This window comes from Mauremys mutica, chromosome 8 (genome assembly GCF_020497125.1).
Source record: "Mauremys mutica isolate MM-2020 ecotype Southern chromosome 8, ASM2049712v1, whole genome shotgun sequence".
Lineage (NCBI taxonomy): Eukaryota > Metazoa > Chordata > Testudines > Geoemydidae > Mauremys > Mauremys mutica.
Window position 1 is genome coordinate 61,904,589 of NC_059079.1, and position 23,180 is coordinate 61,927,768.

The 23,180-nt window shown below is 50.6% G+C and overlaps 1 protein-coding gene across 1 annotated transcript in view; it reads right to left on the bottom strand.

Annotated features, from left to right (window-relative positions):
• UCK2 (uridine-cytidine kinase 2) overlaps positions 1-23,037 on the bottom strand; it is a 41,192-nt gene extending 18,155 nt beyond the window's left edge. The window contains exon 1 of the mRNA XM_045028366.1: positions 22,677-23,037. Within this exon, the coding sequence (XP_044884301.1) occupies positions 22,677-22,991 (315 nt within the window). The 5' untranslated portion in view covers positions 22,992-23,037. The remainder of the gene's footprint in view (positions 1-22,676) is intronic.
• Between the last annotated feature and the right edge of the window lie 143 nt (positions 23,038-23,180).

Consider the following 23,180-nt stretch of genomic DNA (forward strand, 5'->3'; position numbering starts at 1 on the left):
CCGAATTGCTGCTGAATAGCTGGACCTGCCGCCCCTCTCCGGAGTGGCCGCCCCAAGCACCTACTTGCTAAGCTGGTGCCGGCCCTGGTGGCACGGAAGCATCAAGAGAGGGAAGTAAGGAAGTGGCAGAGTACAGGTGTAGAGAGGAGGAACTTTACTCCAAACAGGTTTGAAGATTTAAAACTGAACTAACAGCACAGAGAGGAGAGCTGCACTGGACCCCATGGGCCCCTGGGAGCTGCAGGAAAAAGCACCTCTGGGAAAAGGGGATGGGGGATCCCCTAACTAAGTTGTGGCCTCAGTCCCACACCACAGCACTTGGCTGTGTCACTAGCAGGTTGCCTCACTGGAGCCCTGACCAGTTTGAGCTTAGATTAGTTACAGAAAGTAAACTGATGCCTGCAAAACTTCACCTGTTTAGGCAGCCACGTAACCACACTAGTGCTTGCCTCAGGCAGTTAGTTGGCAAGGGATTCTGGGTACCTATTCCACAACGTACCAACACACTGCATTGGCTTGCGAGCCTCAGAGGAACAATCAGGAGCTGTTGTTCCACTTCTCCCACTACTGACTCAGCTAGGCTCCTAGTTTGCCAGGACGGACCTTCCTCCCCTCCACGTCCCCCACATTTCCATTCCCACCCCAAGCCACAAATAATGCCCCTGCTTCCAGCTACACACTCTGAGAGCCAGAAATCCCACCCTGGAGTGCCAGTTGGATCGCCAGCTCAAAGTGCTTAAAAGCAGCAAAGAGGGGCATTAGTGGAGCTTCTTAGCATTAACATACACCCCTAAATTTCTGTGGCCATGCTGCAGCCTACACCCTCCCACCCCCACCATTAAGTCAGATGTTCCACAGTTGGATTGCTGGCTCAGGAGGTGGAGTTGGAGCCAGGGGCATTATCAGAGGCCAATGGGAGGAAAGTCTGTGGGGGTGGGTGGGTAGGAGGGGACCTTCAGCTGGAGAACAGATGAGCAGATTTGACAGCCCCATGTCCCTTCCCCATCCAAGCCCAGATGGACCCCTTCTGCTATGAGCAGTGCACTATGGGCCGGTGCTTGGAGGATTCTCTAGCCACTGGAGCTGTACAGAGTGAACCGATAAACCGCTTATAACTGGTTCAGCTCTAGAGAAGTGGGCTGTTTGAATTGTTCTGTGGACAGCTCAGCCCTCACCTCAGAGTCCAGGGGCTGGCAGAGCTACCGTTCTCACCAGCCCCTGTCTTGCAGAGCTCTAATTCACTAGTCACCTCTGCAGCAGAAGGCCTGACAAGAAGCTAGGATAGGAGTCACCACTTAAGTTTCTGAAGCTCAGCCTCCCTATATATAGATAGAGCTAATTTCTGGAGTTCCCCAGAGCTCAGCTAGAACAGCAGCAGTTGGGAAACTTCAGGTTGTGTGTATTTGGTATGAAAAATAAAGAAATTCAGGCTCAGAAAACAAAACAAACAAAACAGCATCCAGTAAGAGAGGAGGTAATTTAATTGGGGGTGGAGGTTGAGAGAGCACACAGGCAGCTATGCAACCCACTCCCATCTCACGTGGCTTGGCTACACTTGCAGATGTGCAGCGCTGGGCATTACAGCTGTGTTCATACAGCTGTGTAGGGAAAGAGCTGGTGTGTGGCCACACTCACAGCTACCAGTGCTGCAGTGTGGCCACATTTGCAGCGCTGTTGGGAGCGGTGCATTATGGGCAGCTATCCCTGCGTTCAAGTGGCAGCAACGTGCTTTTCAAAAGAGGGGGGTGGGGGTGGAGCATGACAGGGAGCGGGGGAGAGAGTGAGTGTGGATTTTTGGAGCCGACACTGTGTGTCAGCTCCCTGCCTTGCAAAAATCTGAAAATTTCCTCGACCCCTCAGTCACTCTTAACTGCAAATAGCCTGCAGACCAGATAAGCAGCTGCTCCAACTGACTCCCTTTCTCCCCCTCCCCCCGCTGTTTCTCTCCTCAAGCAAACACTCATCCCCCTGCCTGCCTCATTCACAGCAAGGTAGTGGGTTATCTCAATTGATTGCTGTGATCAATCTGTAACTGACTGTGACCAAACAAGAGCGGTTTGTGTTTTTTAGATAAGCAGCTCTCAGAGCCCCGAGTTCACAACAAAACAGAGTAATTTAGTTAAAAGCATTCTGGGATATCTCCTAATACCCTGGAGGCCAATAACAGCACTGGTGTGGGGCCACACTTGACAGCGCTGCATCACCAGCGCTGCACTTGTTATACCCCAAGCAGACCAGGTGTTCAGCCAGCACTGCAGCCAGGGAGTTGCAGCGCTGGATGTGCCTTGCAGGTGTGGACAGTTACTAAGTTGCAGCGCTGTAAAGCCTCCACCAGCGCTGCAACTCTCCAGTGTGGCCAAGCCCGTAATGACTGTTGGCCAATGGTGCTTTATTGGGCCCCAAGGAGGTGGCGTCCCTTTCTGATATCTGCAATGGACAGCTGACACCCAGAAGCAGGATATTTAATTCCTATAGATCTTATCAAATGGATATTCACTTATCCAGACTCTCTCATTAAAAACAGAATTCAACTACAGCCTCTGACCCTGCAAGCATCCCACACTATGGGACATAGTGTTTCCTGACTCCAACCATCATGAGTTGCTTGCCATCACCTCTCCTTTGTTTTCCCATTCCCTGCCTCCTTCCCCAGCACTGTTTCAACATTCCACTCTGGCTTATCAAGCTGTATCCCATTGCTTTCATAAACACTTGCCACACAGATCATCCCTCCACCACCTCTTCCTGTTCTCTCTCTCCTAGCTAGATTGCTGCCCATCAATATTGACATTCCAACTCTGAGAATCACTCTGTCAGGAGTCAGCAATGTGCTATGGGCAGAGCTATCAGCCAGCAACCCCTTTGGGTTCTTCTTGCAAATTTCCGATAGCCTTTCCATTTGTGAATTAGCCCTCTGTCTCACACAGGGACAGAGCCTCTGCTGGTGTCAGTGTAGCTCCATTGTAGTCAGAGTATTTGCCCAGCTGATGAGGGAGGGGAGATTGGGTTCCCTGGAGTCAAAGGAAGAAAGTTCCAGGCTCAGTTAAACTAAAGCTCCTATCTCCCCACTCCAGGAAGCAGGAGAGAACGGATGTCACGGCAGAGGAACACTGAGGGGTAACTTCTGGCCTCTCTGTGTTCAAGCAATAATTGGCTCTTGCCAGGCTTGCTGATCCTACAGAACATGGTAAGGCATATAAGGAATGGTGTCTTTGAGGGTCCAGCTGTACAGCTATGCTCTGGCACTGGAAGTGGAGGAGTTCTGGGAACATGTCAGATGCTCTCCATCTCTTCCTCTAGTGGGATTATTTTCCCCCTTTGCAATCAGCTTACGTGGCACCCCGTGTGTTCAGCAGCATGAAGTTAAACACTAGTTGTGAAGTGTGGCCCGTGATTGGTGGGGGGAGCTAGCCATGCCTCCACCTTTATCATCATTTAGAAGATTGAGGGCAGAATGCAGGGCCCACCCGCACACCTGTTTCTCTTCATCTGACCCTTTAAGGGTGAAGATCAGAGCGCGTGCAAGCTGCATTTGCCTTCCAGCAACCTGCTTCTATCAGGCACCAGACAGGATGGCTGCACAGTGTGGGCTGGAGAGCCTACTTCATTTTTCTTAATGAATTTTAAGGGCTGTCAGAAACAATGGGGGAGGTATCCATGAGGATTTCCTGCTCTCTAGCCAGGAAAGACAGACACAGATGCTACCCTCCAGCTCCAACTACTGCAGCAAGGCCTCCAAAACAGCACGTGCCTCTCCCACATAACAGACTGATTCAGCTCCAAGGCAGCCTGAGCCTCCAGCTGTGCAGAGCTCTGGTCCAACCCTGAATGTCAGGGTTTTGTGGATCAAAGCAAACCAAAACTCCCAGGCAGGGAGCAATGCTTCAAAAGGAGGGAACTGGGACAGCTCAGAATGCAGTGGGGTGGAGCTGGAAGGAGATGTGTGTACAAGTAGAACTACCTGTGTGACGAGCAGCAACGGGGAAAGAAACAACCAAGCTTCACAGGGGTTTGGGTTTCCAAGAGCGACTTAGGCCTGGTCTACGCTACGCTTTTAAACTGAATTTAGCAGCGTTAAACCGATTTAACCCTGCACCCGTCCACACAACGAGGCCCTTTATATCAATATAAAGGGCTCTTTAAACTGATTTCTGTACTCCTCCCTGACGAGAGGAGTAGCATTGAAATCGGTATTGCCATGTTGGATTAGGGTTAGTGTGGCCGCAAATCGACTGTATTGGCCTTCGGGCGGTATCCCACAGTGCACCATTGTGACCGCTCTGGAAAGCGATCTGAAGTCAGATGCACTGGCCAGGTAGACAGGAAAAGCCCCGTGAACTTTTGAATTTCATTTCTTGTTTGGCCAGTGTAGAGCGCTCACCAGCACAGGTGACCACGCAGAGCTCATCAGCACAGGGAACAATGCAGTCTCCTGAGAATCGAAAAAGAGCTCCAGCATGGACCGCACAGGAGGTATTGGATCTGATCGCTGTATGGGGAGAGGATTCCGTGCTAACAGAACTCCGTTCCAAAAGACGAAATGAAAAAACATTTGAAAAAATTTCCAAGGCCATGATGCAGAGAGGCCACATCAGGGACTCAGTACAGTGCCGTGTGAAAGTTAAGGAGCTCAGACAAGCCTACCAGAAAACCAAAGCAGCAAACGGAAGGTCCGGGGCAGGGCTGAAAACATGCTGCTTCTATGCTGAGCTGCATGCAATTCTAGGGGGATCCGCCACCAGTACCCCACCCCTGTCCGTGGATTCCAAGGTGGGGGTGGTAATCTCAGCCATGGCTGAGGATTCTGTGGACGGGGAAGATGAGGAGGAGGAAGAGGAGGACGAGCTTGCAGAGAGCACACAGCACTCTGTTCTCCCCAACAGCCAGGAGCTTTTTCTCACCCTGACGGAATTACTCTCCCAGCCCGCCCAAGCCACTATCCCAGACAATGAAACCATGGAAGGGACCTCTGGTGAGTGTACCTTTGTAAATATAAAACATGGTTTAAAAGCAAGCATTTTTTAATGATTAATTTGCCCTGAGGACTTGGGTCTAAAAGTCTGTTAACATGTCCCTGGAGAATTTCCGCTCCATCCCCAGACATCTCCATGAAGCTCTCCTGGAGGTACTCCAAAAGCCTTTGCAGAAAGTTTCTGGTCAGGGCAGCCTTATTCCGTCCTCCATGGTAGGACACTTGACCACGTCATGCATGTAGCAAGTAATCTGGTATCATTGCATGACAAAGCCTAGCTGCGTATGGTCCCAGTGTTTGCTGGCATTCAAGCAACATCCGTTCTTTATCTTGCTGTGTTATACTCAGGAGAGTGATATCGTTCATGGTAACCTGGTTGAAATTCAGGAATTTAATTAAGGGGACAGAGATGGCCATTCCTACTGGGCTGTTTGCCTGTGGCTTAAAAGAAATCCTTCCCTGCAGGTAGCCAAGCAGGGGGAAGGGGGGGTGATTGGAGCTGAGCTTTTTTGTGTTTGGCTAGCGGGGATCTTCCCAGCTACCAGCCATGTTGTGGTGGGAGGGGGGGTAAAGCGATCATCCTAGAGAATTAGATGGGGGTGTGGTTTCTGCTGCTGCATGTTAACAGGAAAGAAGCAGCACTGAACGAGCTTTGCTTGGTATTTGGGAAAGGAGGGCACTGTGTATATGAAGGCTGCAGAAGCGGAAAGACAGTGGCTTACCATGGCTGCATGCAAGTTGAATTCTGCTGCCTGGACCTGCGTCTGTGAGATCAACACCAGAGCTGCAGGCACTCAATATTAAGATGCAAAATGCGACCTTGTAGTGAAATCACATGTGTTATGTAAGGTGAATAGTGTTGTTCACCGTGAAAGACTATAACCATTGTTCTGTAAAACGTATCTTTTTAAATACTTCTCTCCCTTTTTTTCCCCTCCCTCATGCAGCTGCAAATTTTTCAAGCCTCCCTACTCCATCCCGAAGACTCTCTCAGATAAGGCGGTGGGAAAAAAAAGAGACGCGAGACGAAATGTTCTAGGAAATCATGGAAGTGACCCGCAATGAAAGAGCTCATCTGAATGAGTGGAAGGACATGATATCAAATTACAGGAAAGATGCCAGTGAACGTGAGGACAGGAGGGACGCTCGAGATGAGAGGTGGTGGCAGGAAGACCAGAGGAGGCATGATGCAACGCTGGGGCTGCTGCGTGATCAAACTGACATGCTCCGGCGTCTGGTGGAGCTTCAGGAACAGCAGCAGGATCACAGAGTGCCACTGCAGCCCCTGTGTAACCACCCTCACCATGTTGCATATCCTCCTCACCCAGACATGTAAGAACGCGTGGGGTGAGGCTCCGTGCACCCGCCCACTCCAGCCCCATGGACAGCCCAACCAAAAGGCTCTCATTATTTTGAAAAAAATTTTAGTGGCCTTTTCCTTCCCTACTATCCTCCTCCCAAACCACACCTGGGCTACCTTGTCAGTTCTCTCCCTCTTTTTATAATGAATTAATAAAGAATACATGATTTTTAAACGATAGTGAGTGACTTTATTTCCTTAAGCAAGCTGTAATTGAAGGGGGAAGGTGGGTTGCTTACAGGAAATGAGTCAATCGGGGGGGCGGGGTTCATCAAGGGGAAACAAACAGCAGTCACACCATACCCTGGTCTGTGATGAAACTCGTTTTCAAAGCTTCTCTGATGCGCGCCGCTTCCTGGTGTGCTCTTCTAATCACCCTGGTGTCTGGCTACGCGTAATCAGCGGCCAGGTGATTTGCCTCAGCCTTCCACCCCACCATAAAGGTCTCCCCCTTACTCTCACAGAGATTGTTATTGCTGCTTGCTGTGTGCTCCACAAAGGGGACATTGGTTTGGCTGAGGTCTGAGCGAGTCAGTAATGTGCGCCAGCGCACCTTTAAACAGCCAAATGCACATTCTACCACCATTCTGCACCTGCTCAGCCTGTAGTTGAACAACTCCTGACTACTGTCCAGGCTGCCTGATGCCATGGCTCATGAAGCCATACACAAGGGGTAGGCTGGGTCCCCCAGGATAACTACAGGCATTTCAACATCCCCAACTGTTATTTTCTGGTCTGGGAAGTAATTCCCTTGCTGCAGCTGTTTAAACAGAGTAGTGTTCCTGAAGATGCGAGTGTCATGAACCCTTCCCGGCCATCCCACGTAGATGTTGGTGAAACGTCCCTTGTGATCCACCAGTGCTTGCAGCACCATTGAAAAGTACCCCTTGCGGTTTATGTACTGGGTGCCCTGGTGCTCCGGTGCCAAGATAGGGATATGGGTTCCATCTATCGCCCCACCACAGTTAGGGAATCCCATTGCAGCAAAGCCATCCACTATGACCTGCACATTTCCCAGAGTCACAACCTTTCATAGCAGTAGCTTAATGATTGCTTTGGCTACTTGCATCACAGCAGCCCCCACAGTAGATTTTCCCACTCCAAATTGATTCCCGACTGACCGGTAGCTGTCTGGCGTTGCAAGCTTCCAGAGGGCTATTGCCACTCGCTTCTCCACTGTGAGGGCTGCTCTCATCTTGGTATTCTGGCGTTTCAGGGCAGGGGAAAGCAAGTCACAAAGTTCCATGAAAGTGCCCTTACGCATGCGAAAGTTTTGCAGCCACTGGGAATCGTCCCACACCTGCAAAACTATGCGGTCCCACCAGTCTGTGCTTGTTTCCCGGGCCCAAAATCGGCGTTCAATGGCTAGAACCTGCCCCATTACCATCAGGATCTCCTAAGCGCAGGGGCCCGCGGTTTGAGAGAATTCTGTGTCCATGTTCTCATCACTCTCATCGCCGCGCTGCCGTAGCCGCCTCCTCCTCACCTGGCTTTGCAGGTCCTCGTTCAGCATAGACTGCACAATAATGCGCGAGGTGTTTACAACGTCCATGATTGCTGTCTTGAGCTGAGCAGGGTCCATGCTTGCTGTGCTATGGCGTCTGCACAGTTCACCCAGGAAAAAAAGGCGCGAAACGGTTGTCTGCTGCTTTCACGGAGGAAGGGGTGAGACTGTACCCAGAACCGCCCGCAACAATGTTTTTTGCCCCCATCAGGTACTGGGATCTCAACTCAGCATTCCAAGGGGCGGGGGAGACTGTGGGAACTATGTGATAGCTACCCACAGTGCAACGCTCCAGAAATCAACACTAACCTCGGTACATGGACGCACACCGCCGAATAATGTGCTTAGTGTGGCCGCGTGCACTCGACTTTATACAATCTGTTTTAAAAATCCGGTTTCTATAAAATCGGAATAATCCCGTAGTGTAGACATACCCTTAGGAAAGGGATTCTACCTCTCCCCCTGTGGCTAGTCACCAATCTGGGGTAGTTTAACAATTGGCGCCTGTTTTACACTTACACTCACCCTCCTTCACCCATTAATGCAGCCACTTTCTTCATTTAGCTTGGACAGTGAAATGAAACCGCTCAGGTTCACTTCCTCAGTTCTCCAACACCATAACGAGCTTGTTGCATTTCAGCCAATACAGCAGGGAAAGAGTTAAATCTCTCCAGCCCCACCCATAAAAACCCTCACCAGTTCCTGAAATACAATATAGTGTCCTCTCCCCATACCTTCTCACTATATATTGGGCGGGGGGCGAGGAGATGGGAAGGAGAGTAGGAGCATAAAATACTTGAAAAATAGGACTCCATCCAAGTACCAGCCCCCCTTAGATGATCTGCAGCTGGAAGCAGGCAGGAGATGAGCTGCTGTTCATAGGGCTATTGTCCTCCCCCAGCAACACCAGACTGGAAGTGAACTCTCCCCCCCAGACTCTCTTTCAGGCTAACACTATATGATGAGGAAAAGCCCTCAGGAAGTTCCTGCCAAAAAGCTAGTGATATAGAGAAAAGATCCAGTCCCTCTCTGCAAAGCTGCTTCTGACAGACACAAACCAATCATGCCCTGGTGGGAAAACTTCAGCCACTGGCTTGAAAGGAAGATTCTGAGGAGGAGGAAAGACTAGAGACACACACACAGAGGTCATAAGTTCCCCTGCACAACAGGAACAGAAACTCCTCTAGCATTGGGAAGCATCCCCTTCAAATGAACGACACAAATCCCCAGTACAACACACAAGAGGACGCAATTAGAAAGAGACATGAAAACTCCTTTAGTGGTCTGGAAGAAGGAATGACCAGTGAGGTGGCAAACTTCAAGGTGACAAAGTTATCTGTTAGTCAAGACCTGAGAAGACTATGGAGAAATTCATAAGCATCTAACCAAGCTAGGTGAATGGGCAGCAGAATAGTAGAGAAAATTCAGTGCTGACAGATGCAAGATAATGCATACTGGAAGTAATCTGGACTCATACATACTGCTGGGCTCTAAATTAACTGTAATTGCTGCAGGATGAGACTTGGGTGTCATTTTAGACAACTCAATGTGAAGCAGATGTCAGTAAAAGAATGTAGTAGGATCAATAACAAATGGTATAGAAAATATAATGCCTTTAGAGAAGCAGCGTGGTCCAGAAAATAGGGCACTGAGCTGGGTCTTCAGAGAACTGCAGTCTATTCCTGCCATTGACCTGTGTGTGACCCTAGGCAAGTCACTTCCCTTCCCTGTGCCTCTAGCTGGTCTATTTAGATTGCAAGCTCTTCAGGAGAGCACAAAGTACAGGACCTAGTATAAAGGCTCTCCCCCACAAGTCTCAGCTGGGGCCTCTAGGCATTACTATAATACATATAAACTAACTCCCTTTATATAAACTAATGCGACACTGTCACCTAGAATATGGTGTTCAGTTTTAGTCATGCTATCTCAAAAAGGATAGGACACAAACAGAGGGGCACATGTCACAGAGGGGTTAAAAAAAAAAAGCCATTCACCCTCAATGAATAGGATGCTTTCCCAGGCAAGTGCCTTCACCTCTTCCAGAATTTAAGCTTTCACTTAAATATCATCAAGTACCATACCCGTCTAGTCTTTCATGGTCACAAAGAAAGGCTTTGTAACCATGAACTGAGTGAAGTCAGCGCACTGATGTCTCCCTAAGCCTGCAGGCACACAGCTCTAGTGCCTCTGCTGCTGCTCAGAGCTTCCACAAGCTGCAGTAGAGTGAAAACTGACTCAAGGCCCTTCCACTTTTATTACTCTTTCAGGTGCTGTGGTAGCAATGCAACTGACAAGAATCTGATCAGTTTCATTCTGCTAGGTCTTGGAGAAAATTCTGAGTAACAGCAGGGTAAGTGCTAGAGCTAGTAACTAGAGAAGCCCTACCCCTCCTGCAGCAAGGCAAAAGGTTATGTAGTGGAAACATCTTCCTTCCAGCAGTCAGAAAGCTGACGGAGGCATCATGCCCAAACAGTGCTGACTGCATCTCCTCCTGCAGTCTTTCATATCTGTTTGAAACACAGGTGCAAGGTTGGGCAATGTTAGGAGGGGAAGGGGGAAAAAATAAGGAAATAGGAAATGAATATTGAGGCAATTCAGGAAGAAATATAACATGGTCTATAAAGGAGAGAGTGTGGAGTAGAAGGAACTCAGGAATGGCAATTAGTAAGGACCAGTGGAACACTCATTTCATGAGTTTTACCTGCATCCATCAAATAATGTATTCAATTCAGCTACAGAGCTGGTTAAATACTATGGATGAAGATGGTCTGATACTATTCAGAACATATTAACCTGTTAGAATAGTAAAATTAATACACCTCTACCCCGATATAATGAGACCCAATATAACACGAATTCAGATATAATGCGGTAAAACAGCGCTTTATAAAAGAGGTTGCTTTATCTTCTCCAGTGTAACTGGATGTTCTCATTAGCCATATACATGTCTTTTTATGGTTGCATGACACCTGCAAAGCCAGAGTTGGGAGATACATTAACCTCTGGAGTACCAAGCTCAAAGACCCTTTTCATGCTGAGATAATCCCAGCTCAGTCAATGTTACGGAAGAGCTATTTGAACTGTGCACCGACTCCAGGTACAGATAGAGAGGGGAATCCTGCTGCAGAGATAGCTGCACTGATCCTAGTGGAAAAGGAAGCAAATCTGCCTACGTGACAGACAGGCATTTTGCTCCAACACCCTCTGCACATCATCTTTACTCCTGGGAAAAGCTTTGCATTTCCACAGGGACTCTCCTCATTTAGATCCCTCTGTAATGCGGAGAGGGGACAGGAAAGAACCATCCCTATTCTAACTCTCAGCATCTTCTCTCCACTCTGAAGCACAATCAAGCCCAGCAAAGAGCAGGAACTGACCCTAACCCTGCAGCTGCAATCTGATTTCCCTGGACCACAATGCTTTGTACATTTCGCTACTCTGGTTATGGGGCTAGATGTGATGGATTCTGAAATGACCATTCATGTCACCAGCCCATGCCTAACATTGAACCTTAAAAGGTAACAGGAAGCAAGGCAAGGTCCACACTGAATGCCTTCCACCAAGGAACAAGAGATGAGTGAAGACTAGTACCTATGGGCTCAGCCATTAGCTAACCCCTTCCCATTTCAGGATTCTCTGTCTGGTGGGTGCACTGTCAGCCCCTCCTGTGTCAGGGCCAGGCTCTGTACCACATTGAAGGCTTGTGGGGCACTGGGGCTGGAAAATCCCCAGTCAGTCTGCTTTTCTCCCTTCCTCAGAGAGGCAGACTACAGAACGCTGTGAAAGCCCATCCCTCCATCCAGAACCCTTCTGGTGCAATCCCACCACTGCTCCCTTTCACTCCAGGAATAGCAGATCCCTTGAGACAGCGAGAAAGATAAACTTCCCTGAGAACAAGAGAGCAGTTCTCATCCACCAGTAGAAGTGTGCAGCCAGACCTTCCACTGGACATCCATGTGATCTCTCTGGGCCTGGTTCTCTGCTGCCTTGCTCTCACATAAGAGCTGAGCAGGATTTTCTATTCAATGAAAGCTTGAGATTTTGGGGGGAAAAAAAGGATTCTGTACTGGAATCAAAAAGAGCTCAGAATTTCAGAGAACAGCTCCAGGAAGGCAGCCCGGAGAGAGAGCTTCCCCAGGAAACCCCAGCTCATTGCAGGCTATGGGGGCTTGCAAAGAAGCTGGGAGCCTAGAAGCCCAGGCTGCGGGTGAACCAGGCAGGGGACCATTGGAATGTCATCAAAAAATCAACATATTCCCACGAAGCCATTTGATCTCCATGAATTGGCATTTTTCCAACCAGCACCAAGTTACACATATGCAGAGAGGGTGTTAGTGACTTCCCCAATGCCTTGCAGATCAGACCCTTACCCTTTTTACTGGTCAGGAAAGCAACATCCTGTAGGTGGTGCAAATTTCAGGCATGGTTGTCATTAAAAGGAACTGAAACTTCAAATCACCAGGGTACCTCAACCAGCACTGAAATTCTCTTGATCCACAGATCAATGCACACTCCCCCATGCTAAAGTCCCCACCGATGTAGAGGAATCCCCACAGCCAGCCTTTGGAGCCCACAAAGCCCCTCCCCTTGCTAAGGCGTAGGACCCAGAAATGTAACATGAGAACCCATGTATAGAGAAGGAAGATCCCCTCGAAGAGATTTCCCTCACTGTGCAAGTGAGTGGGGCTGACAGCTAGTCTCAAAATTAGTTACAGTCCCACCACAGCTACCCAGCTCTGGCTATTAGAGCCACAAAACCCATAGCCACAGGTCCTGGAATGCAGGGAGGACCCCTGTCAGTTCATTGCTGGGCAGGGCCAGCTAGGATTCTGCCAACACTAGGCCCTCTGCTGTTCCCCTACCCAGCCACCTGCCATAGGCTGAGCCAGCTCCTCTAGGCAGCCTGCAGGCCCTCTTGCCAAAAGGAGGGGCAGCTCACCAGCCTGGTCTAGTGGACTGAGCTAGAGACCAAGAACCAGAAGCCAGTCCCAGTACTCACACCAAGGCCCAGTACTCACTGTGGCCTTGGTGATGCCACACAGGCCAAAGAATTCAAACAAACATGTAAACTTGGGCACCTCAGTAAAGGCAACTTATAGTCTCCCCCCACTTCCCCAGAGGAGCTGAGCGCACACAGCTAGCTAGCCACCTTCAAAATCCATATTTGGATTCATGTGCCAGGAAGCTGTGGGTACTCAGTACCTCTGAGCAAAACAAAGCCACAGTTGAGGGCCCCAATTGTACTTACCCATATTTGAGTAGTCTTAAATTACAACTCAATTTCCCCATCTGTAAAATGGGGACAATCCTGACCTACCACATAGAAATATAGGAGATGCAGCATGTAGTTAATATTTGTAAGATCTTGCCCAGGCCCTAAAACTCATCAGAAGGTGCATACAAGCCTTGAGTGCCCTGGGACCAAGCTGCCCCCAGAACCAGAGTTTATTTTGACAGCTGCTCCTTGGCAAAGTCTTTTCTAACCAGTGGCATCTATGTACAGACCTCAGCACAGGCTGCTGGGCTCCAGTTCTGCAGCTGGAGGGGAGAGGGATGAGCCAGTTAAATCTATGGCACATTCCAAACACACACCTCCGCTCAGTAACCCTGCCTAAAAATCTTCCAACCCAACACTTCTGTGATCATACCCCACAAGACAGTGAGCCAGCCAGAAGGGACTCGAGAGGTCAAGTCCAGCCCTCTACGCTGAAGCAGAGGCAAGTCTACCTAGATCATCCCTGACAGGGTGTTTGTCTAACCTGTTCTTAGAAACCTCCCATGCTGGGGATTGCACAGCCTCCCTTCGGAGCCTGTTCCAGAGCTTAACTACCCGTATAGTTAGAAAGTTTTTCCTAATATCTAACCGAAATCTCCCTTGCTGCAGATTAAGCCCATGACATGTCCTACTTTCAGTAGACATGGGGAACAATTGATCGCAGTCTTCAAATGTGTTAAGGGAGGTTATAAAGAGCACAGTGATCAGGTTGCACCCTCCCAGGAGTCTTCTTCTCTCAAGAATTAAATATCCCCTTGCCTTGTTTTTGTTTTATGTTTTCCTCATAAGTCAGGTTTTCTAAGCCTTATGACATTTTGTTGCTCTTTTCTGAACTCTCTCCAATTTGTCTATATCTTTCCTAGAGTGTGGTACCCAGAACCAGATACAGTACTCCAACTGAGGCCTCACCAGTGCAGAATAGGGTAAAACAATTATGTCCCGTGTCTTCAACACGACGCTCCTGTCAATACACCCAGAATAATAATAGCCTTTTTCACCACTGCACCACATTGTTGGCTCATATACAATTTGTGATCCACTATAGCTCTCAGATACTTTCCTGCAATACTACTACCTAGCCAGTTATTCCCCATTTTGTAGTTGGGTATTTGATTTTTTCCTTCCTAAGTAAAGTATTTTGTACTTGTCTTTACTGAATTCCATCTTGTTGATTTCAGACCCGTTCTCCAATTTGTCAAGGTCATTTTGATTTCTAATCCTGTCCTCCAAAATGCTTGCAACACCTCCAGGCTTGACGTCATCTGCAGATTTTATAAGCATACTCTCCACTCCATTATCCAAGTCATCAGTGAAAGTATTGACTATTACTAGACCTAGGACTGACCCATGTGTGACCCCACTAGATACACCTTCTCAGTTGGGCAGCAAACCATTGATAACTACTCTTTGAGTACATCTTCCACCCAGTTTCGCATGGAGCTTATAGTAATTTAATCAGACCACATTTCCCTAATTTGCTTATGAGCATGTCATGTGGGACTATGTCAAAAGCCTTACTCAAATCAAGATCTATCACATCGACTGTTCGCTGGAGGGGAGGGGAGGGCACACTCGGTCAGTAACCTTGTCTCTCACACACACGTCCTTTATTTGAGGAGAGAGAAAGGAGAGCAGGAGTTCCTATTGGGATCTTTGGTTCCGAGAGGAAGTGGAGTTGTTGCAGAGTGTTTAACAGGCCTGTCAAGCAATACTGAGACCAGCGTTGGGAAATCACCTGGAGGGGGCACAAGGGCAGGGAAAAAAAGAGTCTCCATTCAATCCTGCACTTCTCTGGTGGAACTGCCTACAAGGGAGCCAGTTTCACCACTTCCTAAAGACCACTAGACAGCCATCAGACGATAATGTGCTTTGATTAGGCCCAGCATAGGCTGGATTCTGACAATGGGAAGGCTTTGTATCCCAGCCAGCTCTTACTAGTAATGCATTTCACTGGACAACAACAGATGTTTAATAAAGAAGCTGCATTGTGGCCTCCTAGGCCATCACATTACTACTGCTCCTTTGACAGTTCTAGTCATGGGCATCAGTCTGAGTCCTCATCTGCCTATTACCACTTACGCCAGCAACAAGGCTTCTGCAACACATGGGCAGGGCCGACCTTATGGGTGGGCGACTGCCCAGATCACTGTGGCCAAGAGGCAAGGAACGGGGTGGGCCTGGGGTGCGAGGCTGCAGAAGGGAGCTCAGGGCCAGGAGGAATGGGTAGGGAGCCTGAGGGCCAGGGGGGCCAAAATACAAGTTTGACCAGGGCACCATTTTCCCCTAAGGCTGGCCCTGCATATGGGCTTCAGAGGCACACAATCCAGGAGGCTTCTAAGGCCTGGTCTACACTAGGAGTTTGTCGAATTTAGCAGCATTAATTCGACTTAACCGTGCACCCATCCACACCAGGAAGCTAATTAGTTCGAATTCTGTACTCCTCCCCGACGAGGGGAGTAGCGCTAAATTCGACATGGCTGTCGAATTAGGCTATGTGTGGACAGAAATCGACCTTAGTAGCTCCGGGAGCTATCCCACAGTGCACCACTCTGTTGACGCTCTGGACAGCAGTCCGAGCTTGGATGTTCTGACCAGCCACACAGAAAATGCCCAGGGAAAATTTGACACGCTCCGGCTCCTTGTGGATGTTCTGCAGGACCGCAGGCAGGAGGACAGAGCCCCCCTGCACTGTATCTGCAACCGCCCTCCCCCGCCACAAAGTCCCAAACCCCCCTCACCCAAAGTAATAAGAAGGAGGGGCGACAGGGGCCGTGAAAACTGTCACTGCACCCCTGCAGAGTGCACAAATACAAGAAGGCTCTCATTCCCTAAATGTTGAGAAGTCCTTCCCTTCCTGGCTCACCGAAGCCCCAATCCCAGTTTCATCCCCTAACTGTGTAGTTGATTTTTAAAAGTAGTTTGCTGTTAATTACTATTTCCGTCAAGTTTTTCTACAGAAGACTGTCTGTGAAGGGGGGGAGGGGGGAAGCGGGTTGTTAATTGCATAGGACAGTCACCTTTACCAGACTACAGACATGGGGGCAGGATCAACAGCAGGTCACACACACAGTGCAGTCAGTAGGCACCCTGGTCGGTCTGGGAGGTGTTTTCCATGTTCTGTGTGGGTGGGGGGTATGTGACTTTGTGGCATGGGAGGGCGGTTACAGAACTTATGCAGCGGTCCTTGTCCCGGACCACAGAGCCACGCAGCAGGGGAATCTGTAACCGTCCTCCCCCGCCACAAGGTCACGTAGACCCTGCGCACAGAGTCCCGAAAAGGAGGGATGGCAGGCTCCATTGAAACAACCAGTCCGGCACTGCAGACCGCTCTAGGAGCGGGAGCCTATCATTCCTCGAGTGTAGAAGCGGTGTTAACATCACTGCACACCCTACCCACCACAGTCTGCATCCCTGTTTCAACCCTTTAATGCGAATTCATTAATAAAGAAAACGTTAATTAACAATGTTCCATTAACTTTATTTTTAAACGTGTGTTGGAAGGGGGGGAAACGTGGTATGTAACCGCAGAAGAAAGTCAACAGTAACTGAAGCAGGGGCAGGTTCAGTTTCTCTGTAAAGAAACTGAACAGTCACAGGTTACCCTGCTCCCTGAGGAACCTAGCTTTTAAAGCCTCCCGGATGCACAGCGCTTCCCGCTGGGCTCTTCTAATTGCACGGCTGTCTAGCTGAGCGTAATCAGCAGCCAGGCGATTTGCCTCAACCTCCCATCCCGCCATAAAGGTCTCCCCCTTGCTCTCACAGAGATTGTGGAGCACACAGCAAGCTGCAACAACAATGGGGATATTGGTTTCGCTGAGATCCGAGCGAGTCAGTAAGCTCCTCCATCTCCCCTTGAGACGTCCGAAAGCACGTTGAATGATGACAGTTACCCAAGACCACCCTCGACACATTTTTCCCCCCCAGCATGCATTGTGGGGAAATCCCAGAATTCAAATGGGCAGCGGGGACTGCGGGAACTGTGGGATAGCTTCCCACAGTGCACCGCTTCCAATGTCGACGCTTGCCCCGTTAGTGTGGACTCACAAAGTTGAATTAGTGTCCTTGGTGTGGACACACAAATTCGACTTCGTAAGGTCGATTCCACAAATTCGAATTAAGTTAAATCGAACTAATCTGGTAGTGTAGACATACCCTTAGTTAGTTCAAGTTTGTTTATCCTGTTTGAATTTCTTATTTTCCATAATCAGCTGGATCCATTTACTAAATGCTAACAAAAGCCCTCTTCCCCAACCCTCTAGAGAAAGCCTGGTCCCTTTGCAAAGGAATGCCAGCTCACCAAGAGCAGCACATGCTGCCTAGAACCCAGGTTTGGTGAGCGACAAGCTCTCGCTATACTCCCCTTCCACGGTCTAACACAGCTGCTTAGTTTAGAGCACCATTTCTCAAATGCAGCCACCAGGGCATTTCCCTGCAGCCATGACAGCTTCCTGGGCAGTGACTGAGGGTGGGGGCAGCAAAGCATCGGCCCCTCCCCCCCTCACTCCTGGATGTGTCACTTTGCACATCTCCAGAGACAGGTGGGCAGGGGTAAAAGTAACTTAATAGACTTACTGATACAAAAAGCAGCTGGGTCCTGGGCAAGGGTGTGTGTGTGTGTCGAGGGGGGGGGGAGCTCTGGACCCCTGGAAGGGGCAGTGCCTCGGGCAGAAGGGACGGGGCTGCGGCCAGGGCCAGACTCCCCCAGCCAGCCCTTCAGCACTGCCCAGGGCTCCAGCGGTGATTTAAAGGGCCCAGGGCTCTGGCCACTGGCACAGTAGTGGTAGCGGTGGCTGGGAGTCCCAGGCCCTTTTAAAATCGCCAGGCCCCAGGGCAGCTGCCCCTTTTGCCTCCCCCCCACTTCAGCGGCCCTGCTGATATGATCAGCTGTGTACTGGTGGCCACTTTCTTACCGGACCCACTTACTTTCACCTCTGCAGGTGGGGCATAATGCTGAAGGAGCAAGGCGAGTTCTCTACCTGGGGGAGGGCTTAATTGGGCTCAGACTTCAGCCCTGGGTGGTTGGTGGCAGAGACCTGGGGAGCCTGGCTGCAGACTAGGGCTCCAGCTCTGGGGCTGCAGACTCCAAGCCCTGGCCGCACAGCAGCAGGCTCCAATCCCTGGCTCTGGCCATGTGGTGCTGACCCCTAATCCCACCAGTGGCCGCTGACCCCCATCCGTGCACTCTGCCCCCCAGCCCTAGTCACTGACTAGGAGTGCTGGCTCCAGGCGCTGACCTTGAGCTCCAGCGGCTGCCGGCCCTGGGTGCAGATCCCCAGCACTGGACTTGGGCTCTGGCAGGTGCAGTCTCTGGATGCCGAACCCTAGCCCTGGGGCAGCAGGCACAAATCCCAAGCGCCAGGCCCAAACTCAGCATCAGCCAAACCCCGGCCCCGCACTCTGACCCCCACCCCTGGCTGTCGACCCTGGGTTCCAGCAGGTACTGGCCCTGGGCACCCATTCCCAGACACCAGCCCTGAGTACAGATTCCCAGTCCAGGTCACGCAGCAGCAGGCACCAGCCCCAGGCTCTGGCAGGTGCTGGCCTTGGATGCCGACCCCCAGTCCTGGTCACGCAGCAGCAGGCTTGGACAGGTGCTGGCCCAGGACAGACTCCTAGCTCTGGCTGTGTAGCAGCAGCTGGCATAGACCCCAGGCACCAACCCTGGGTGCCGACCCTCAGCCCCAGTCACACAGCTGCATGGCATTGGATGCCAATCCCTGGCCACCAATCCCTGGCCCTAGCCATGCAACTGCAGGCACGAACCTTGGGTTCCAGTAGGTGCTGGCCCAGGGTGCCAATCCCCAGCCCCAGGCACCAACCCACACCTCTGACTACGCAGTGGCAGGGCCCCCACATCCATCACCCCAGCCTCTGCTGCCTCACCCCTCCATCCATCCTCCCTGGCCTCCGCCGCCTCACCTCCAACCCCTTCATCCAGGTCCTAGCTTGCCAGGACTTACTATAAAAAGTGATATTAACAAACATACAAATATCACTTTTCACAGCATTATTTTTATTATCGAGTCTTCAAAAAACCCTACATAAATTACAATTATCTGGATGTGTATACATGCATATGTATTTGTTTCTCCTAAAGTTAATTAAGTAGTTTAGGGGGAAAAGTGTCAGCGTGGCCACTAGCAAGAGTTTTACTCATCTCTGACTCAATAACAGCAGGAGGGGCTTTTTTGCATGTGCGCCTCTGCAAGGAAAGCATCCGCTGTTATCTTCACCCTGGTGTGTTGCCAACCAAGTGTGTTACAACGAGCCATAGTTTTCCTGAGGGTTAGATGGATTTGCAGCTTTGGAATAGGAAAATGTCTCTCTCTTTCCACCCCCTACCCCCCATCCTCTCTGCTTCTAACCAGGGCCAGCACATGTGGACCTTAAGAACTGATAGTCAGCCATACTTCTAGCCACAGGACATTCAGGAAAGTTTACTTGCCCTGCTGCAGGGAACCCCTTGCCTGGGCTCAGTGTGGTGCAGATCACCATAGATGTACAGCATTCTTTGTTCTTCCAAGGACCCATTTGCCTTCTATTATAGCAATCAAGAATGTCACCAAAATTGGAGGCCTTGCCAGGAACCAGCTGGGCAGATCCCTGTTGTCACAGCTGCATACACACCTTGCCTTACCTCTGCCACCAAGTACGTTCTCACTTTGCTGCATCATGAGTCACATTAACTATAATACACCAGTTTGGGATATTAGAAGCACAAGCACCAATAAGCTCTCCCTGCTGCTTCTGCTTGAGCATAGCAAGTTAAGAACGGACTACAAGAGAGCTGGCTATGAAGTTTGCACCGATCTGGTGAGTTCCTTTTAAAGGGTGTGTGTGTGTGTTTTGGCAGCAATCATTGCAGAGGGGAAATCAAAGCTAGAAAGGAAAAGCCATCAGTACACCACCCTGCCAATAAAGAATCTCTTCCCTGTTTTACAGGAGAGCCTACTACTGCTGCTGAGCATGTTTCACTTTGAAGTGGAGAACAACTGTGCCCTATTGGACTCTAATCCGTGGCCTTACCTTGTGGGTTCAATAGTCTGCTCCGAGACACAGGACTTCAGCAGCGACAGACACAGTGTTACTGAGACAGCTATACAGAGCTAGGCCCACGCACTAAAGGCCTCACATGAGCCCAGAATACTTGAGTCACCAGAAAACCTAGTGCAAGAACAATTCAGCATTGGTTCCCAGATAGAGATTTCCACACACACCCTCCACCTTCTATGGGATTTTTTTCATGGGGGAGCAGGCACCTGTGTGTTTTCAACAAGCAAGAGAACAGATAAAACCCACCCCCATCACTGCAGTGAAGGCCTGGTGTATTTTTTTTAAGTAATCTTTAGAAAAAAAAACTGAGTGCACATAGCCCTATGCTTCTCCAGCTGCAACCAGGCATTTAGTGCCCCCATAACGAGGAAGATCTCAGGTGCATTCCCACCTATGAACATGAGCATGTTCACCTGGAACACTTTTTAAATGGACACCATACACTGGAAGAAATTCCATCCCCCCTCTGAACAGAAAGACAAAATGTACATAGAGCAACACTTTGCCAGGGTTTGCCTCTACTGGTAATTCAAACAGCTAACTCACCATAAACCTCAGCCCAAGCTATCTCCCTAAAGCTTGGCAGTTCCTAGAGTTTTCCCTAGCCCCAGTTCTGTGTCCAGAGGAACTCTCCTACACTCCCTTACACCCGGGGTGGAGTTAGAGTCACATCTGCCATTATGAGTCAGCATCTCCCAGTAGGATTCCAACACCTGCTACCAATCTGGGTCAACCAAACACCTCCATGCCCTCCCATCAGACACACATCTTTCTGGAAAAAAAAAAATCTGTTACTCACCATCATTCTAAGCAACACTTCAGATTACTGGAACAGTAAGGGATTAGAGAGGGGCAAATATTTGTCCTTTCCCTCCTCCATCCATGTTATTGTCTGTGTATAGCCAGTTTCACTGTTTCCCTTGTGTCTGAGTCTTTCATACACATTAAATACATTAAAGGAAAGCACAATTGTAAAACCACTGAAGTTACCAGAGGACCCTGGGGATGGCGTAGTACACAGACAGAGCCACACACACAAAAACTAGTGTGCAATAATTACAGCTCCAGTCCTGCACGCAGCTAAACAGGGCCAGAGCATGAGTCAAGTGGGGAGGGGAAGGAGGAGAGGGGGTGTCTGCTGACAGAATGAAACTGATGTTGCTTTAAAGCTGTTTTGCTGTTACCGATTACACTGACAAGTTTAAAATTAATGTGGAGAAGAAAGTGAGGATCTAAGCGCCTTTCTCTAAGAGATAGGTGTAAAATCCTAGGACCTGCTTTTCTAGGAGTGCTTGTACGCATGGGCATGGACAACTGGGGGTCTGGGGAAATTCATTAATAATGAATAAAGAAAACAGTTCAGAATAGCTGCTCTCATCTCACTTTATTAAAAAGTGGACAAGTTTAGTCATGAAAAAACCACTACTCAAGTTATATTCAACAGCTACTATTTTTCAGCTCTACCATCTAATAAGAGAGTTGTCTGTGCCTCTAGTTTATATTTTCTTTCTCCCCAGCCTAGGAGCGCAGGTGCATCTCCAGCAGGAGCAGTTAACACCATGGCATGACTGCCACTTCCAAGCTCCCTCACCAATAGCTCCTATTAGCCTGCTTCCAGGCAGGCTGAGGGAAGGGAACCCCAGTGATTCCGCCACATAGCTTCGATCAGAGTCAGAGGAGGGGAAGCTGGGCAGCCCCAGGAGGGACTGGGGAACAAGACACTTATCTGACCCCCCCCCCCCGCCATTCAGCCCAGCCATCCGTGCCGCACTGAGTCACCCCGGCACGGAGCAGCGTCACCACCAAGGCAGAAAGGGGCAAGGCGTTAGAAACAGGGTAACCGTTTAGAGAGAGATGTTTACAGGCGCACAAAAGCCAGCAGGACCCATCTGTGTCGATCCCCCACCCCGGCACAACTGCCACACAGACACCTGCTCCCCCTGGGGCCGGAGCTGAGTGGCGGGGGTGTCAATCAGGAGGGAGGCCGCCGAAGCCGCTGAGTGCCACCTGCCCGGGGATCAGGCCTTTGTGTCGGGCACAGAGAGAGCACAAGGCAGGAAGCAGCCGCTTTGCGGAAAGCGGAGGCACCCACACAGCAGAGCCGAGCTCGCTCCCCAGGGCGGGCCGGCGGGCTGGCTGCGGCCAGACAATGTGCTACAAAGCCGCGCTGCCAGTCAGCAGCCGCCCTGCCTTCCCGCAGACCCCCGGAGCGATCCCAGTGCAGGAGGGGGACACGGGCGGCCTCCCTCCAGCCCAACGCCTCCCTAGGAGCCGCACCCCATCGCGGCAACAACACGCCCCCCCTTCCCCGCGCACACGTGTTCCTACAGCCCGGAGGGGGCCGGGGGCTCTCCAGCAGGGTCTCGGCTGGCACCCAGCCGCCAGCCTACCCGCCCGCCCCAGCAGCCGCCGCCGCCGCTAGCACAAGCCGCGGCCATGTGTCCGCTGCGCTGGGCTCCCCGTGCACCGACGCGGGGACCAGCCACCCCCGGCTGCGCGCTCCCCCGCTCACCTTGCCGCTGGCTGTGCCGCCGCTGACCCCGATCAGGAAGGGCTCCCCACCGCCGGGCTGCTCGTGCTCCTGCAGGCTCTGCTCGCTGTCCCCTGCCATGCTGCTGCCGCCGCTCAGTCTCCGGCTCACTAGGCGCCTTGGGGGGGCTGGATTTATCTGATGAGTCAAGGAAAGGCCTTCCTCCCCGCCTGGTTCACATCCCCAGCGTGCGGCTCCCTGCCAGGTGCCTGCTACAGCTGCACATGCTCTCGCCACCCGGGCTGATGCTTGGGTTTGCAAACTGGCTGGGGCTCTGAAGCCGCAGAGACCCAGCATCCATCCCCTTTCCTCCCACTGCCTCCTCCAGCTGTTGCTAAGGACGGAGGACAAAGCGGAACGTGTCCGGAAACGCCTCCTACAACACCTGTACTCAGTTAACTCTCTAGCACCGAGGCCGTTTGCTCCAGGTTGACTGCACTGTGAGTTGTGTTATGCCTCTGAGGCTCCAAATCTTTCAATTATCCT